The following is an 18,932-nucleotide window of genomic DNA, read 5'->3' as shown; positions in this document are numbered from 1 at the left end:
TGCCAGCTTAACATTTACCAGACGACTTAATTATTATTTTACTACATTCTGTTTACAGACAGTTCAATCAAAATTGTTTATATTTAAAGAACTAACCAATATGTTGGACTGATAGCTGGGTTTTAAAAGAATGTGCAAAATATGCTATGGATCGTAATAATCTTCTCTCCCACATTTAAATAAAAGAGAAGTATTTTCTATTTTTTTGATAATTATGATAATAAGAATAATAAAATAGCTATTTTCAAATCAGATCAATGAAATTACTTAATTAAAAATTCCAGTTTATTAAATTTTTCTTGATTTCAAACTAATGCTAAAAATAAATCTTTCTTCTAAATCTAATCATTGCATTCTATAACAATTATAATTTAATTTTTTTCTTCCAGACAACCCTAAATAATTATTTCTATTAAATTCAAAATAAATCGAGTTCTGTTTATGGTATTTATTTCAACAGAAAAGTGTCAATTTTATGATGAAATTATATTGTTCGAAAGGTGTTTAAGGCGGCGCGTTTAGCTGTCGGCTAAGCCCAAAAAATGTAGCGCACATTTCAAGAAGCGCCGTGAATAACAATCGAGAACAGTTTAGAAACCGTCAGTCGAGAGGCTGTGTAACTGTGTTGGTAATTGCGTGAACAACGATAGATTAACAGGTAAAGCTGGCGCTCATTTGAGTTCCGAGAGACCCGAGGTCGGGTCGAGTTCAGTTCAGAGTTTGGTTGGGAAAGCCAGCCTTGAAAATGAATCGCAGCGAAACTATGAATAAATTTCAGACAACAGCAACATTTTTGGTTGCTTTTATGATCCATAAAGCAAGCGAGTATCGAGAAACGGAGAATTAACAACACAGCCAAGAGCTCAAAATGCGGTGTCATAAAAAGTCAAGAGGTGTGAGAGGAGAAAGAGAGAGATGCACATACCTAATACGCCGGCCACATCGGTCTCTTCCTGGTCATAGCGACCCGTGACACGATGGTTAGGCGATGTTTCCGAGTCGCGTGATGTGTCCTCATCGTTTTGCGTCTTGCTGCTCGATCGACTATCACTACAAAAGAGAGAGAGAGTGCAAACGAGAGAGACATGGTAAGAGAGTGTTCTGGAAAATGGAGAGAGAGAGTGAGTGAGTGTTTTATAGGCACCTGAGAAAGCGACCCGGACCCGTTGATGAGGGCATCGCATTGTTGTTGCCCTTCTGATTCAAATGCCTGGAACAATAGCCGCGCCGCTGAGATTCTTTCATGCACAGCGTGCAGAGACGTCGCCATTGCTTTCCATTGTACTTCTTGCGCACTCCGGATTCCGATTCCACAATGTCGCCCTTCTTGAAGCGATGCGGCGTCGTTGCCTGAGATCTGTCAACCAAAATACATTTGTACATAAATACACAAACACATACATACGAGTATGTATAATTATAATTAATGGATTGAGTGCAAGTCAATTGCCGAGGTATGAGCGAAAAAAGCACAGCGACAGCTGCGAGCGCCACTTTTGCAATCACACACCACAAGAGAGCGAGAAAGAGAGAGAGAGATTGAGAGAGCGCCAAAAAAGAACGCAAAAGTTGCATTTGCGTACGTGTGCAGAAAGCATAAGCAAAATAGTATAACGGGATCATGCACGTGCTGTGTGTGAACTACAGTGAATATTGTTATTCAACTGTTGCCAATTATTGTAGTGTTGATGGAAAATTAGTGGGAAACATTATTCCATTAATGGCAATTACAACTCTCATGTCTATGGTAAACATGTTGGATTTTTTAAATGGGGTCACTACTGTAAATTGCAGTGCATATCACATTGGCATATATGTATGTAACTCGTGATTACAAGGATAATACGAAATATTTTCAGTACTTGACTGGAAGTTATAAATTGAATAGTGTTGTAAAATCGTATTGTCAAATCGCTCAAATTAAAATAAAATGGGACACTACTGTAATTAATATAATAAAGCTAAACCCGAATACTTTATTTGCTACACTTGAAAATAAATCCCCAAATGGAGACACTCATTTAAATTAGTATTATATTGCCCAAAAGAGACGCTACTGTAACGAAATCTGAAGCTATCAAATGCAGTATGTTTATTCGGCACAGCAAGGGGACGCTACTGTAATTAATGGATGTGTGCTAATGCACACCACTGTAAATTCAGTGGAGTATTTTGCTTACACAGCAATTGGCTATTGCTATTGCGTACACTACTGTAAAGACAGTGAAGTACCTTGGAGTTGCCGGATGAGATCGTGGTGTCAGCCTCTGGTCGAGTAAGCTGGATGTGCTGCCGCGACTCTGCATGCTGCTGCGCTTGCTGCAGGCGCTCATCTTCTCGGCATCCACATCGCCAGCGGCCGGCGAATATCCAATCCCGACACGCTTCAGCTCGTCATCCGAATCGTAGTCGTCGTATCCGCGCTGCTGCTGCTGTTGTTGTTGCTGCTGCTGCGCTGGCGATGGCACATGCATTTTCAGATGATGATGTGGCTGCTGTTGCTGTCCATTGCTGCCCGGCGAGATCACAATATCCGGCAGACCGTTGGCCTGCTGCTGCTGCTGCTGTTGGGAATGCTCGACATGCGCCAACAGTGGTGGCGGTGGCACAACACCACCCTGAAATGGCGACGTGGCTGCCACTCGGTAATACTCATGTTTTTGCTGCTGGTGCTGCGGTTGCGTTGGCAACTTGCCGTCGTAGCCCGTGGCCACAAATGCCTTGGGATAGACTGTGGCAGTGGCTGTTGCAGTTACTGTGGCCGCATCTGGCTTGCGCTTTGCTGGCGTCTGACCTGGTGTCGTCGCCGTTGGGGTCAGCTCGTTGAGCTCATCCCACCAGGGTGGCAGCAGCAATCGCAGATCGGCTCGACGCACAACCTTCGTATTAGGCTGCAAGACGAGAAGAGAAGGAATTAAACCATTGAAGCGAAAGGAGTTGAAAGGAAAACATTACTGAGAACTGTTACTGAACCGGTTCAGCTTATTATTTTATGGGTAGTAATTATGATTTGTTTAGTAAAAGAAAACAAACAAATTTAATAATTTGTAAAAGCGAAAAGTTTCCTCAATTATATGTCCAGAATATTGTTTACAATTAATCGCTATTAAACCGGTTCGGAACATTATTTTAGTGGAACTCCTAGTGAAAAAATAATTTCTATTAGAGAGAGAGAGAGAGTAAAACAGAACTAAAATTCATTACTGAAACGATTCAGATTAGTATTGTACTATAACCGAACAGTTTAAGTAAATCGTTATCAAACCGGTTCGGAACATTAGTGTAGGAAAAAAAATCGGAAACTTGCAATTAAATATAGATTTATATTAGAGAGAACTACAACTCATTACTGAAACGATTCAGATTAGTATTGAACTGGAACCAAACAGTTTAAGTTGTTTGCAGTAACTCGCTACTAAATCGGTTCGGAACATTATTTTAGGGAAAAATCGACAAGTTCTAATGAGAAATAGATTTCTATTAGAGAGAAAGTAAAACAGAACTTAAACTGATAACTAAAAAAATTCAGACCAGTAAAGTACAGGATGGAACTGTTTAAGTTGAGTCCGATACGATGAACCGAACCACTTCTAATGACCAAATAAATTGGTTCAGAAAGAAAATGAATGCAAAAGCGAATATTGGGAATTTTTTCTAAAAATACCTAGAAAGATTTCCCAATTTTATGTAATGAATGTTGTCAACTAGTTCTGAACTACTTCATCATCACAATTTTAATGAAATTGATCTGATTAATTTAAATATAATTCGAGTAGTATAAGTAGTAGTATAAGCATATATTTTTGTTTTAATTATCAATCCATTAAGTGTTTCTCAAAGTAAACAATTAATAATAGAGTCTCAATTATATACATACAGCTGTGATCTTTGAAATAGCAGTGCGACAGAGAAAAGACTATGTAACCATTTTTTTTTTGGTTATTCCTTTTTGTTAGTTGATCGCTAGCACATTGTTTTTGTAAAATGAAGCATAAAGATAAGAAAACAGCAAAAACCCCGTTAGATTTGATCAGTTTTTCTGAAATTTTGATATTTTTACCCAAGTGCATCACTTTCGGGCTGAACATTAGAATAGCAGTTTTTTCTTTTCTTCCACTAAAAAAGCCGAAATTGTTTTTAATTTTATGAAAAGTGAGTTTAATTTGGTTTATTTTTGTAGTTTATACGACAATACACTATAACTATAAAAAAAATTTCAATTTTAGTGTGTAAAGGACCTAAGTGGTCCAATGTAGAGAGGAGGTCCTTTCTTGAGCTTAGGAAGGAGCAAAATTGTATAAAAAAGTTCTGTGTCGCCTAAAATGTTTTACCAAAATGGTTTTCAATGACATAAATTATAAATCAAAGCCTGAAAACCGTGGTGCGATACAAAAAACCACAATTTTAGAGGACCGATGCATAGTGCTCTTCAGCTAAACTAATCCATTTGCATCCTCTAGGGATATTAAAGCAGGGCTGAGTTGGGGAATCAGTGAAGTGGCTATTGGCCGAAGACTGGTGGATACAAATTTGAATACCCTAAGTCCAGAAAAGGTGCAATTACTTGGTTATAGACATCTCAAAGCGAGGTGGGAGTTTGCCAAGCGCCACTTGAATTGGCCATTTTCCAAATGGCGTAATATCCTTTGAACAAATGCGTCTAAACTGGTGTTAATTATTAGTAAAGTTCAAGACAATATGTCCGTTGACCACCAAACACCTAAAATGACCTAAACCATACCCTTAAGACCGCTAAACATGGTGGTCTTAAAATCACGATATGGGCATGTTTCTCATACAGTGGTGTGGGACCTATAAATATGATCGATGAGATCATAGACCAAGAAATCTTTGAAAATATATTAAGAAACATCATGCTGAAGTATTCTCAGGATGAAATGCCCCTTCAATATGGAGTTTTCAGCAGAGCCACGAAACATAAACACACCGGCCAACTGGTCACGGAGTGGTTTGGTCATGAAAAAACTGATGTAATGCCATGTCAGCACAGTTCCCGGATTTAAATCCAATTGGGAACTGATGGAGGACTTCAAGCATTATGTTGCCAAGAAATCCCCGACATCTAAGCCACACCTTTGACAAGTTGTACAGGAGGTATAGGGCCAGAATCCCTGCAAGCGTTGCGAGGACGTGGTGGACTCCATGCCACGTAGCTGTGAGGCTCTAATAGCCAATAAAGGCTATACAACAAATTATAAGGTCGTATTCAACTCGAAATTTAGAAGGATTAAGTTATTCATAAGATTTTTTTAAATTTATTACATTTTTGTTTTTTCACTGCTATTTCAATGTTCTTCATAATACGGACATTTTCATATGTTAATATCCACATTCGGAAAAATATTGAATTATCCAAAATGAAAAATATGTTTAATTATCGCAAATTAAATATATTAAGCTGTTATAAAAAAATTTTGTCTCGAAGTTGTGTTTATAATAGTATTTTTCAACTTTAAATGTGTAGGTCATCTGCACTGCTATTTCAAAGATCACAGCTGTATACAAAAATCTTTTTATTGGTTTTGACGATAAATGATTATGTAAGAATTTTAGAACTAAATTTCAAAAGGCAAAAAATTTATATCTTCCTTAGTAAAATGAACCAGTCTACGAACTAAAAGCAAGTTTTTAAAGAATCTTAATTTGATGGAATTTGAATAACTTACAAGCTTAAGAATTAAATTGTATAAGTCTAATTGATATCTTTTCAAATAAAGTGAACCAGTCTAGAACTAAATGCAACTTTTTAAAAAAACTTAATTTGATGGAGTGTGGACAACTTACAAGCTAATGAATTAAATTTCAAAAGTCTTAAAATTGATACTAACTTCCTTAATAAAGTGAACCAGTCTACGAACTACATATATGCAATATTTTAAAGAACCTTAATTTGAACAACTTACAAGCTCCTCGTTGGCCAACTGCACGGTGTATTGCTTGGTGCCCTGGTTGATGTCCATGAGGATGCCCTCGACGTAGACGCAGCCAACGTTGCGATCCTCCACCCGTTGCCGCACACAGACGCGTGCCTCCAGCGTGATCTAGAGAGGAAAGAGAACACATTTAGAGGAGGGACAAGATTAAGAGGGGAAGAAGAAGGAAACTCACATCGGCCATTGGCGGACTGGCGTCTAGTATCACATTGTAGCGTCCTAGTTGCAACACATCCGGATACAGCTGCTGCCCAAATTCGGCTGCATCGAATTCCACGAGTATTGAAGGCGGCATGGGCGTGGCCGTGGGCGTGGCAGCTATAGTCGCGTCATGCACCTGCCGAATGATGCCGGGCGCATAAAATTTGCCCACTTTGGCCAGGACACGTGTGTTTGTCCATTCGCTGAGATCGAGTAGAGCAACAGGCTCATGTTGCTGTTGTTGTGGTTGCTGTTGTTCCTGTACATGTTGCTGATTGTTGTTGTGAGAGATAAAGCTAAAACGTGGTTGCTGCTGCTGCTGTTGTTGTTGTTGGTAGTAGACGGGAGTGTGTGTGCGTGTTGCATGATTGATTGCTGCATGACTATTGTTGCTGCTGCTGCTGCTGGAAACATGCTGCTGCTTGGTTGCTTGTTGCTGCAGCGGCGATGTGATAATAATACGTTGCAGTTGCTGCTGCCTGATATCGTTGCTGTTGCTATTGCTATTGTTGTTGCTGCTGCTGGCGCCTGCACCTGCGACTGCGCAATTGATTGCCGAGGGCGAGACAGCAATCATGCCCCGCAACGATATGGCATGCTGCTGCACGGCAGCAACATTGCCATTGGACAACAACGCATCGCTGTTTCCATTTGTTTCGGCGGGTTTCTGCTGCTTGTGCAACTGTTGCTGCTGCTGCTGTTGTTGTTGCTGCTGCTGCTGCTGTTGCTCGGCTTTGTCTAGCTCAGCTAGATCAAATTTACGCTTCTTGGGCAGCTGTCGCGGCTGTGGAGTTGTTGCTGCTGCTTGCAACTGCAATTGAGGTTGAAACAACACATGTTGCTGCTGTTGTTGTTGTTGCTGCTGCGGCTGTTGTTGATGTTGATGTGTTGCTTGTGCAGTTTCAACGGCTAATGCACTGCTTGTTGTTGTTGTGGTTGTTGCTGTTGGTATACCGGCGACTGCTGCAGCTGTTGCTGGTATCACCATTGTGTTGGCGGCAACAACAAAATGTTGCTGCTGCTGCTGTTGTGGTTGTTGATGTTGCTGCTGCTGTTGTTGTTGCTGTTGTTGTTGTTGTTGTTGATGTTGGTGGTGTTTGCTTGTTATCACATAAGTTTCGCCAGCGGCAACTGCTGCTGCTGTGGCTGCTGTTGCTGCTGTTGCATTCGCAGCACTGAGCATTGTACTTGCTGTTGCTCTCCTCGTTGTTCTCGTTTCAATTGTAGCAGCAACATGTGTCTGGCTTCTCGTTCCCTCTTTAATATTGGCTAGTAATATTATTGTTATTGATGTTTCTCTTGCTGCTGTTGTGGCAATAGCTGCAATACTTGTTGTTGCTGCTGTACAACGAGGTCGCCCCCAATAATGGCAGCAACATCATCATTGGCATCGCCGCCGTCGCCGCCTGGAACGAAACGAAACGAAAAACGAATTAACATTAATCAAGTTGACAACACAGAGAGCAGAAAACCATTTAAAATCGGCGCCCAACTGGCTAAAATGTCATTTCATAATTAGTGCAATCCGCATCCTGACAATTCTCACATCCTGACGGCGCCGTCGACCTCGCCAAGCCAATAAAATTCAATCTCGCACACACAATTCATTATACTCCCCACCCAACAGCACCAACAGCGGCAACAGCGCTTCACAACTCGATAGTAATTCGATGCTGACGCGTCCTGCTGTCCGTCTGACCGTCCCTAGAAATTAGTACAACTCGGTGACTTTAAATGCGAGAGCTGCCAAACTTTCAGGAAATACTCTGTACTATATATTTTCATTGCATTCAACTTCAATTTAATATTTCCTAAGATGAATTATATAAAGGAACTCTCTAATAGAATTTATATATATAATAAGTGCAAACTTTAAAAAAAAAAATATTTAAATTTTTCAGTTTTTAGTATTCAAGTGAAATTTGTTATTTCATTGCTTATAAATTATAAAATTTGAAATACAGTGAAGTATCTCATTGTCGGGTTCGCTCGATGTGTCTGCTTGTCTCGACGAGAGCGGAAACATTTTAATTTACATCGACGAACAGTCGAGGCGTGGTCCAGCCTCTAGGATCCGCCAGAAGCGTAGGAGACGCCTTTTTATGCATGGGTACAAACACAAATGAAATACATACTCTAGGCCCTCGTCTGAATGATACTTGAAACATTTAATGCCAAAGCCGCACAGCAACACGCAGACAGACACACATACTATATAGCAGCTCAGCTCAGTACAGTTGCATACAAAGAGCGAAAATTCATCTGGCAACCCTACGGCTAACGGTTAACAGTCCCGCAACATGCTAGACACGCTGACGTCGAAAGCACACTGAAAGCACAGTGGTCATTGCATTTATTTAGCTACATTCAACAAATTTAGTGATCCAATTTATTATATAGTATATAATTCTATTTCACAAAATGTGTTATATTTTGCATGTCAATTTTACTTTTATTACATTAAGAGGTAAAATATTCAAAATAAAAATTCGATTTAAAAATGAGAGTACTTAAATTTGTGCAATTTTACTTGGTAAACGTTAAATATTTTTGGTCTCTTAAATTCGTAAAAGGATAAGATTTTTATAAATGAATTTTGAATGAAAATGTTTTTTATAAAGGCATTGCTTTTTTTAAGATTTAATTTTATGAAAGTTAATTAAAATAATTATTTACCACAGCTTAAAACGACAATTTGCATAAAAATTATGTTCGTATTTACAACATTTAATTTGCGTTTTGATTTACTGATAAAACAAATATAACTTGCGACACTGTGCAGCGCAGTTGCAGCCTCGACTTTGAGGAACTTGTGCGTCAGAGCCTTGACAACAGCTATACCCAACCCTTATAACGCCCCCTCCTGCTTTGCAGTGGTGTTTGGAGGCCAACTTACAGTTAGATGGCTCGACTGCATAGCTACCAAGTCTATTATTGCGCATAGTTACCAATGGAGACTCGCTTGAATATGAATATGGAGTTTGGAGGTGAAATTGCGATAAAGGTGCTGAAAATTACATGCACAAGGGCAAGGCAACGACAAGTCATTAATAAGACGATGATATCTAAATCACTGATTACGGCTTAAAGGCAGCTGCTACTCAAGTCTGTGCTATTGCAAAATTCCATATTTACACTGACGTCTGCTGAATACTCGTATATTTTTTTTATGGATATCTATTTTGGTCTTCGTCGTGACGCATCTGAATTTTCTTCATTGCCTTTCCCCCACACAAAGTCAATCAGGCAAAGCGGCTTGAAAAAAACTGTAGCATACTTGCAGGCTTAACGAAAATACCTCCTTGGTGAGTGTTTGCAGCGTTGCCATATTTCGTGAAACCAATGCAATTCGGCTTATCACTCACACAAAACATTATCATCATCTTCGTCTTCATCATCACCGTTCTTTCTCTCTTTCTGTTTTCGTCTGTGTCACTTCGTTGTGTGTAGGCGTAATTGCGGGAAATGACTGCCACGCCCATTGTGGGCCACACGGCAAAATAACATCAAAATCGCAAAGAAAAAAAACAACAAAAAATTGAAGCAACATGGCAACAGGAATAAAAACCTCGCTCATGCTTCTGCTACTGCGCTGCTGCCGTGTGCAGGACAAGTGCAATGATTGCTGTATTTTTATTTTTATTCCATTTCTCTTTTCGCTTTTACAACTCTGCTGTTTCTGTTGCTAGGCTCGGAAAAGTTTTACAATTGCAAGGAAAAAAGCCAAAATAAAATGTGTGGGAGCTTTAGCTTTAGAGTCTATCTCTCTCGCTCCAGCATTGTTGTTGTGCCATTAGCAACACAGTCAGAAGCTGCTGTGATTTGTTGGTCAAATGAATCAAAAATATAAACATATGCACAGATTTTATATTCTTTGTGTTTGTGTGTAAGTGCATACATAATAATTACAAAGAGTGTTGCTGCTTGCACTGTCACCGATGCGTGCTTAAGTAAATCTGCCATACGCCTTGTTGAGTATTTCGTGTGGCCTCCTGACCCCACCCACCCTCTTCAATGTGCCTTGACTCGTCTGCCAATCTGTCTGCGCTTTACCGTTACTGCATTCGCATAGCAACAGTGCTGGCAATGAAAGCGAGTCCACTTGTTTGTGCGGTTTCGTTAACAGTGATGGCCGTCAAAGTGTGCACACTTTAATTACTTTGAGTATAGAATACCAATAGTAATAACTTCAATGGATATGTAGCTGAACTACATAAATTAGTAATAATAACGCATATCAACTAAACATACTCAAATCTCTCTTTTAATTCATAAATTTAACCGAAATAACAATGTGAAAGTATAACACATATTCTGCCAGTATTACAAAAGAGAATTAAAGCAGTTCATATTGCTAATGCTTCAACGATGTCCAGCATAACAATTATTATACTCACAGTTATCTTCTTATTGCTTGTCTCTCTGTATTGTTATTGTTGCTGCTCATTATTATGTGGCTAAAATCTGCAGTTGACAGTTGCTGCAGTTTTAGTAGTTGCACCTATACATTCAGACGCAACTAACCACATATACACACTCATGCATGTGAGACACAAACTCAACGATCGATCTCAATGCAGTCATGATAAATTCTATGCAAAGCATGTGTAAAAGAAACACACGCACACACACACATGAAGCTATACAAATATGCTTGTCGTATTAATTTGTTATGATATGACCGACCAATCGTATGCATCGTAATTAGACTAGACGAGTTCTTTGAACCTTAACGGCAGTTGGGCGCTTCTCATACCGTGTTTTTGGCGCCAAACATCAACGAAAGCGAAGTAAGCAAGCAAAAGTGTAAAATGCACTCTGAAGAAGCTGGCGCAAAGAAAAGCAAAAAGAAACATCGCAAAAAAAAGCGTCGCTTCGCTGCTGTCGTCCCTCGCAATTACTCACTTTGCATACGCTGCTGCGCTAACAGCGCTGCCCGCACGCACTTCACTTACTATACACATTGACATGCATTGGCCTGCATGCACACAATCTCTCTCTCTCTCATACACACACACATACACGCACATGCAAATGCAAAACTTTGCCTCTGCCTGGCTGCTGCAAAGTCAGTAACCCCACTCGTTGACAGCAATAACAACAACAGCAGCAGCACTAGACGAGAGAGCTCAAGAGTGGGGTAGACGACAATAGCAAGAGCGAGACGGCATGTGTATTCGTTCTCAGTTAGCAGGCGAATTTGTGTGCTGTGATTTTTATGTTGTTGCCAACTCGTCAGAAGTCCTCTTCCCCCATTCTGCTCCATAATATCAACAACAACAAGTCTCTTAGTCATTCAAAGCATAGCAAAATGGGAAAACTGCAGCGCAGTACAGCGCAGCAGCATCATCTAGTGAGAGTGAGTTGTGTGCAGACGTTTTGGTGGATAGACAGAGGGGGGGTCTTTTGTGGTTACCCATTCTCCTTGTGGCCCACAACTCACACTATTGCTGCAGCAGGGCACCCCACCCTTGAAAACAGAAAAACGACAACAACGACAACGCCGCTCATTTGCGTAGAGTAAATGCAAACAAGTCGTGCGTTGTTTATCCCGTACGACGAGAGCAGCTACAGCAGCTTTACACACACATCCATGTGCAGAGTACACACACACGTGCACGCATGAATGCAATTCGCGCCAGCGGCAAAAAGAGAAAGAAGTTACATTGGCGCGTGTAACAGCAGTGTAGTGAACAGTGGCGACTATAAAAGTTAACCGCTTGTCCATTATTTAATGTACCCAATAATCAATCAATTAATACACTACTAAAGCAACACAAAACTCAAATGTTAATCGTTTCCCCATTAATGTCATTCAAGCAATAAAATTATATCAACAATCCATTTGATTTTATTGTTTACCATTTGTCATGTGTACACATTTCGATTGACACGACTGTAGGTCAACTCGCATGCAGTTTTGTTGGTTCTGCTGCAGCAGCCTTTACTCATTTTTAGCTTTTTGCCTTCGCATGGCGTAAATTATTCGTATGCGCTGTGTCTGAGCTTTAGTTGTTGTTGCCAAGTGCGGGGCGGCACACTAGTAAAATAAAAAAGATGAAAAAAAAAGAAACGCAGCGTGGAAGAATGAAAAGACTACTGCCGAGGGCGAGGGCGAATTAGGAGGATAGGGGAGTAGATTGGGGGTCGCAGTGCAGCGTCTGCTGCTGCTGCGATTCTGTTGAGTTGTAAAGACGAGTGCACACTAAGTGAGTGAGTGAGCATGACTGTATGTGTGTGTGTGAGAGCTGCTGTAAATTATGTCTGTATGCGTCTGAATGTAAGAGTGTGTGTTGAGCGCGTTTGCTGCTTTCCTGCCTAGCAACGACGTCGACAACTACGACGCGAAACTCGCGAGAAAATGTTGAGCAAAAATTCGACGACAAGGAATTTGTTTGTATAAATGTGGAGCAGGCGAGGGTTATGTGTTGTGGAACGGGTAGACGGTGTGGGAAGGGGGCTAGGTGTCCTGCGCACGTTTTCTGATTGCAATGACTAAAGATGAGATGACGAAGCGAAAAAGTGCAAAATGAAATAACAGAAATAGAAAGACTGCGATATGTATGTGTGTGTGTGTGTGTGTGTGCGTTGTATGTATTTGGGGACATGACTGTAATAGGCTGGCTCGCTTGCTGCCTTTGACCGGCAGAACAGCGACGCGATGCAACGTCGACTGCAGCTTGATTACAATTCCAAATACAACAACAATTGCAAAGCATTTTGCAATGGCGCCGACATCTTCTAGAAGCTGCGCCGCGGCAACTCTGGTATTTTTGTCTTTGTTGTTATTGTTGCCGTCGCTGTCGTTGTTCTAATTGGCTTTAATGCATTGCGATTAATTTGCGCTGATGTTGCTCAAATTGAGGCGCACACACTAATTAAAATTGTTGTCCTAGCTGCGAAAAGAACACACAACAAAACAACAGCAAAGAAAAAAAGAACTCAAAACGTTGTATTCCAGCTAATTGCCATCGTCATTTGCTTCATAAAATCTCAAACGGCACTTGAGCTATCACAGTTGAATGGCTGCAACTTGGCTATGGATCAGAGAACTTTGTAGAGCTGTTTGACTCCACTCCATGACATATTAATATTGTTTATTTGTGCATTGTACATTTGGAATAAACATCCACAGCAGTAGAAGCAGAATTTTGTATACCCAATTAAATAAATAAACAACATAAATCAGATTTTAAGAATTTCTTTGAAATTTAAAGAAAAATTCAAAGGTTTTTTTGTTGCTCTCAAATTCATTATAATGATTTTATGATACTCAACAGTTTAGTTGATACCAATATACAACTCTAACATTTAAAAATATTAAATATACAAGTTGCAAATAAAATATTTATATTATAAGTTCTTGAAGGGGAAAAGTGAAGAAATTGCAATCGCTTTGCGCTCTTTCGCATTCTAACAATCATATCTCGAATATCTCAATAATGCAATATCGATATGATGTAATATTTCCGTACCGGGAGCATTACGAACACTTTAATTACGCAAACAGAAGTCGATGCATCAAAATAATTCGAAACCGTTGCAAAATGTATTAAAATGTTGCCAAAGAGAGGAGCCACAACAACAATAACAAAGACATCACTGACAATCGCTGATGATGACGATGTGGAGCAAAGGCAGAAAGCAGCAACAAAAGGACGTTGCTATGCAAAAATATGGCGCATAAAATTTGCATTAAATCATTTCAATTCAGTTTTTTTTCACTCATGTTGCTGCTGTTGTTGTTGTTGGTATTTCTCTGCTTCAACTAAAACGTCAAACGGTAGCCAAAGAGCCCAACAAAGTGGAATGTGTTGCAAATTTCAATGCAATATGCCCACGACAGCAACAACTATAACAACAACGGCAGCGACGATGACGATGGGTTGAAAGAGAAAATGCGAAAGAGTGAAGCAGAAGCAGAAGCAGAAAAGTATAAAAATAAACAAAACAAAATGCGCTCGACAAGAATAAACAGAGTTGAGGTTTGCCTTGGCTGTCGTCGTTGCCTGGGCTACTGTTCTGGATGCTGCTGCTGTCGCTGCTGCGTCGCAGTCTCAGTCGCAGTTGCAGTCGGCGTCATTGTCAATAGCTGCGCAAGCAAAGCAACTGCTAAAGTTGAGCTTAAGCCAAAGCACAGACATCCTCTGTGTATATGAATGCAAAAATGAATTTTATTCGCAATCTTCAGCAACAACAAACAAAACTACAGTAGCAGTAACAGTTTTTTTTCCCGCTAACTATGTTGCTTTGCTGCTGCTGATGAAATTGATTTGAAATGAGATCCACTCAGATTAAGATGTATGCTGTTGCCCCAAGAGTAGAACGAAACATGAAACCACCTGTTAGCAATCGCAATAGTCCCTCAAGAATTGAATTATTGAATTATTTAATAAGAAGTAAACCTTAACATATATTATATCAGAAATCACATTATAAATTCAGTTCCATCTCACAAAATTATTGAAGGGTGTAGAGATTAAACAGAAAACAAGTAAGGGAAAAATAAGTATATAAGCTGAAAGCTTGAAAACAATTTGTTATTTTCACTTTTATTGCTTTTGAAAGTTTTCTGCAAACATATTTTCTTAAAATAGTAATTTTAGCATTATAAATCGTTTTAACAGATATAATATTTTCTAATTAACTGAGTGAAAATAAATTAGAATTATAATTTCATTTTAATGTATACTTACTTAAATATTGTAAGAGCATACAAAAGAATTCAAATTAATAATGAATATTTTTCCTTTACTTCAAATATGCTTCTAACACCTAAATTATTATCCACAGCAAAGCATTTAATATTTAAATTGTTTTCTAACCACAAATAATTTTGCAAGGTGTTGTCACTTGAGAATATTCCCATGAATGTTGAGCAAGTCACTTGAACAAATTGTAGAGTGGCAAATACTTGAAGAAATTCAAAATTCAAAATTCAAAGCGTCACCGATATTATAGATAATTTAGTTAATTTGAATCGATTGATTCGACTTTGACGCCCACTCGTCAAAGTGACAAATTAAAAACTTACAAGAGGGTGGCAACTCTGTGATTGCATTTCACAGCACTTAAGCAATGCCAATCTATTAAATATTTATGAAATCCAAACAAAACGAATGAAAAATAGAAATAGAAAACCAAAGCCAAGCATATTTGGCGATCTAAGTAAAAAATGCGTTTTCTATGCTTTTTTTTGTATTCTCTTATTTCTTTAGCTGTTTTTTTTTTTTGGACGACATGCAAATTGCATTTGATTGAGCTCTAAATGCAAATTTCTTGTGCTGCTGTGTTTTGATTTCATTGTTATAAACGCATGTGGGTTTAATGAATGTGCAGCATGCGGGTATTTGTTTTGTTCTCCCCGTTTTTATTTCAATTTTTCTCCTTGGTTTTTTATTCCTGCCTTTCGTATAGTTTTCAATGTGGCAATTTCAAATGGGCCACGGCATCGTTCGCTTCTCTATATGTTTGCTTGTGGATTGATGAATAGACAGGCAGGCGGATGGATGATGCCATATGGATGACTAAACGAGTGTACAGAGTATTTATTGTGCAAATTGATTGAAAAGCAAAAAAAAAAGAAGAAATACGCTACGCAAAATGCAATTGAAATGCAAACTGCAACGGCAAACAGTAAATAAAGAGAGGATTACCAATACGAGTGCTACTATATATACATATATATCATATATCTCTAATGTGCAGACTGTTCAAGTGTAAAGCACACTCTTATCGACATTTCACAATGCGAGAATATATAATAATAAATATATAGTCAACATTTGAAGGAAGTATGCTAGAGAATAAGAATACTATAAGTTGTTGGTGAGTTGGTGCTAATTATGGCAATAATACTCTCACTTTTTAACGTAACAATTATTATTAAATAAATACAAATTATAAGTTTTTAATTTCTACAATAATAATTGAAAATAAAAGTTATTTTTAATGTTTTGCATAAAATTCAAGAATAATAAAAATATTACCTCCATTTTTTTATTTAAATAATAATAATTAAAAATATGAATTGTTTTTCTACAAAACTAGCACATAGTATAAATAGAAATTGATTTCAATTGCACTGCGGTTACCAGAAAATATATTGATCTTATGAATCAGAATCAGTTATGCATATAATTTCTATGTTTAACTGACAGTCTGCTAAAAAATCAGTAATTGAAAAAACTAAGTTATGGAGATGATTATTACAATTAAAATAAAATACTATATCATATAGTCCATAAATAAATAGTAATCATACATTTTTTTTGTTGAAATTTAATGTGAATAAATTTTTATTGTAAAAAGTTAAAAATCCAATATGATCTTCGTTGGAATATCACCATTGCCAGGCAAAAATTACATTTTGCGATATTTAGTATTAATGTATTAATGAGTTTAACTCCTATGGTCACACTATTATTGTTCCTATTTTCTTTCTACGCTTGAATTTCAAAGTATGCAGTAAGCTGTTAATAAAATAAGCATATTAACTAAATAAATAAATATTCTATTCTGCGTTATCATTTAAAACATTCAATTGAACGTGTTTTCCAATAACTTTAATGGATCGAAATTTGCATTATGTATAACTGTCAGTCTGCTGATGAGTGTTGAGTTTAAATTAAAATACTTATCATACATACACAAAGTATTCGTGGAAAATATGTGTAATTTTTTTTCACGATATTTTTCTTTCTTTTTAATGGAATATTTTGTTGCTATTAAAGCATCTTATGAAGCGTAAAATTTGTCAAGTTTTGAAGTCTTTGTCTATTTGGCTGTTGGGCACATGCCGGCTGGCCAAAATCATTTGCATAAAATTGATTTTTTTCTTCTCGTATTCTAAGCAAATTAAATAAACAAAGTTCGAAGACAAGTATAGGGCACAATGTCCTTTGGGAGAAGGAAAGTCGACAGCTGTCAGCCTGGCTTAGGAGCTGCTTTCATTTTCCTTTGGCATTTTTTACTTGTGTGCTATTGCGTAGTTTTCAAAGTTTTTATTGAAAAATACACATACTGGTATTTCATAATTGAATTGACTCATTAAACTGCGGTACAATATAAGCTCAACACAGACTGCCAGATCTGATGGAGATTGAAAATGCTTCGCAATTTGCACTCAATAAAAAAAAATCAATAAAACCCTATAGACAAATCGGGAACACACGCCCCCTCACGGTTAAACTTTTTATTATCAACTTTGGCTAACAATGCTAATGAGGCTCCCATGTAAAAGTTATTTCCAAAACTTTCAAATTATCGTGTGTGTGTGTGTGTGGGTTGAACCCACCACAAAAGCCAGTAAAATGATAAAAAGTTAGTGCTTTGAAAATTGTTTGTTGTGTGGCCAATGCATAAATACAATGAATGGAGAATCGGAAAATGGACATGGCCATAATGCAATGCATTAGCTTCGATCATTTTCATTTGTGAAATACCTTTTAGTTTTTAGCTCTGTGTGATTCGAGTTTAGGGTTGGGTCCGTGTGCTATAAAGTGAAAACTCTCTCAAATAACGCACGCTAACAAATTGTACAATGCTTTTAATTCAGCTCTGAGCTGAGGTCAGCAATTTTTAATTGATACGTGATTGACATCTAGCTACGTGCGCTCAGTTGTGTTAAGGTGAATTGTATTTAAGAACTTTAATATTTATTGAATGAAAGTATTCATTGAAAACATTAATTAATATATTTCTGGTATTTTTTTTTAATTTTAAATAGCTTATTGTAATTATATCCCTATTCAACATAAATGAGCTTTTATGTATTCCTTTTCACATTCATATAGTGTGACCAATTAATTCAAATAATTTAGGGATCTTTTGGGGATAGGATTTACGGATAATAAATAATATACATATATTCAATTTTATAATAATAATTTTGTATATATATAATTTACCCCTATTAAAAATAAATGAGCTTCTAAGTGTTCCTTTTCCCACTCATGAAGTGTTACCAATTATTTCAAATAATTAAGGGATATCGGGTGTAAAATAGCACCTAAATGTACATATATAAAATACCAGCAGGATAAGCTTCAATTTTGTTATATAACATATTTATCAATGTTATATAACATATTTATAATGGCAATACGCAATTTACCGAAAAAGTTGTTTTTTTCATAGTCACTTTAATTACGCTATAAATAATAAATATTAGCAATTTTGTTTTCGCTTTTTTTGCCACAAATGTGAAAAGGCAACATCGATTTGTCGCCTTACCCTAATTTAACAGATATTTATTTTCGGTAGACATGTTGAAAAAAAAATAGAAATGCGCAATAACCTTAAATATAAATCAAACCCCCTTCTCATCAGGCAAAAGCGGCGAAGCAGCTAAAAAGCGTGAAACCCTCGAAGAATTCACCGCAACATCAAATAACCTAACACACACACACATACATATGTATATTCATATACATACATATATTGTATACTGATATGAAATTCATGCGACAAACATTTATGAGGCGTATATAAGCAAAAAAAGAAGAAAATATTAAACGTTATATGTATGTACATAACAAAATTGTTGTTGGGGTAGCTTTGAAATGCAGAGCACAGAACTTTTGGGTGGGGTGGGGGGATAAGTGAGGGGCAAAAAGGCGGCATTTCAATCGGTAAGAACAACAAAACCCATGAACAAAAGTGGACGGGGGAATAAAAAAGGTATATTTAGAATTTTTTCTTAAGTAACCGCATAAAACGCTTACACAGCAGCTGGATGTGGGCGCAAAAAAAGGGCCAAGGGACAATCAGAGGGGA

General features: G+C 37.7%; 1 protein-coding gene across 1 annotated transcript in view; it reads right to left on the bottom strand.

The window, feature by feature from the left end:
* The window catches only part of LOC132787254 (putative transcription factor capicua), a 62,906-nt gene that overhangs the window by 14,165 nt on the left and 29,809 nt on the right, over positions 1–18,932 (bottom strand). The window contains 5 exon segments of the mRNA XM_060794186.1: positions 926–1,050; positions 1,145–1,357; positions 2,233–2,891; positions 5,925–6,062; positions 6,130–7,561. Coding sequence (XP_060650169.1) covers positions 926–1,050; positions 1,145–1,357; positions 2,233–2,891; positions 5,925–6,062; positions 6,130–7,338 — 2,344 coding nt within the window. The 5' untranslated portion in view covers positions 7,339–7,561.

This window comes from Drosophila nasuta, chromosome 2R (assembly GCF_023558535.2).
Source record: "Drosophila nasuta strain 15112-1781.00 chromosome 2R, ASM2355853v1, whole genome shotgun sequence".
NCBI lineage: Eukaryota > Metazoa > Arthropoda > Insecta > Diptera > Drosophilidae > Drosophila > Drosophila nasuta.
The sequence above is the reverse complement of the archived record's forward strand: the minus strand, read 5'-3'. Positions and strand labels throughout refer to the sequence as shown.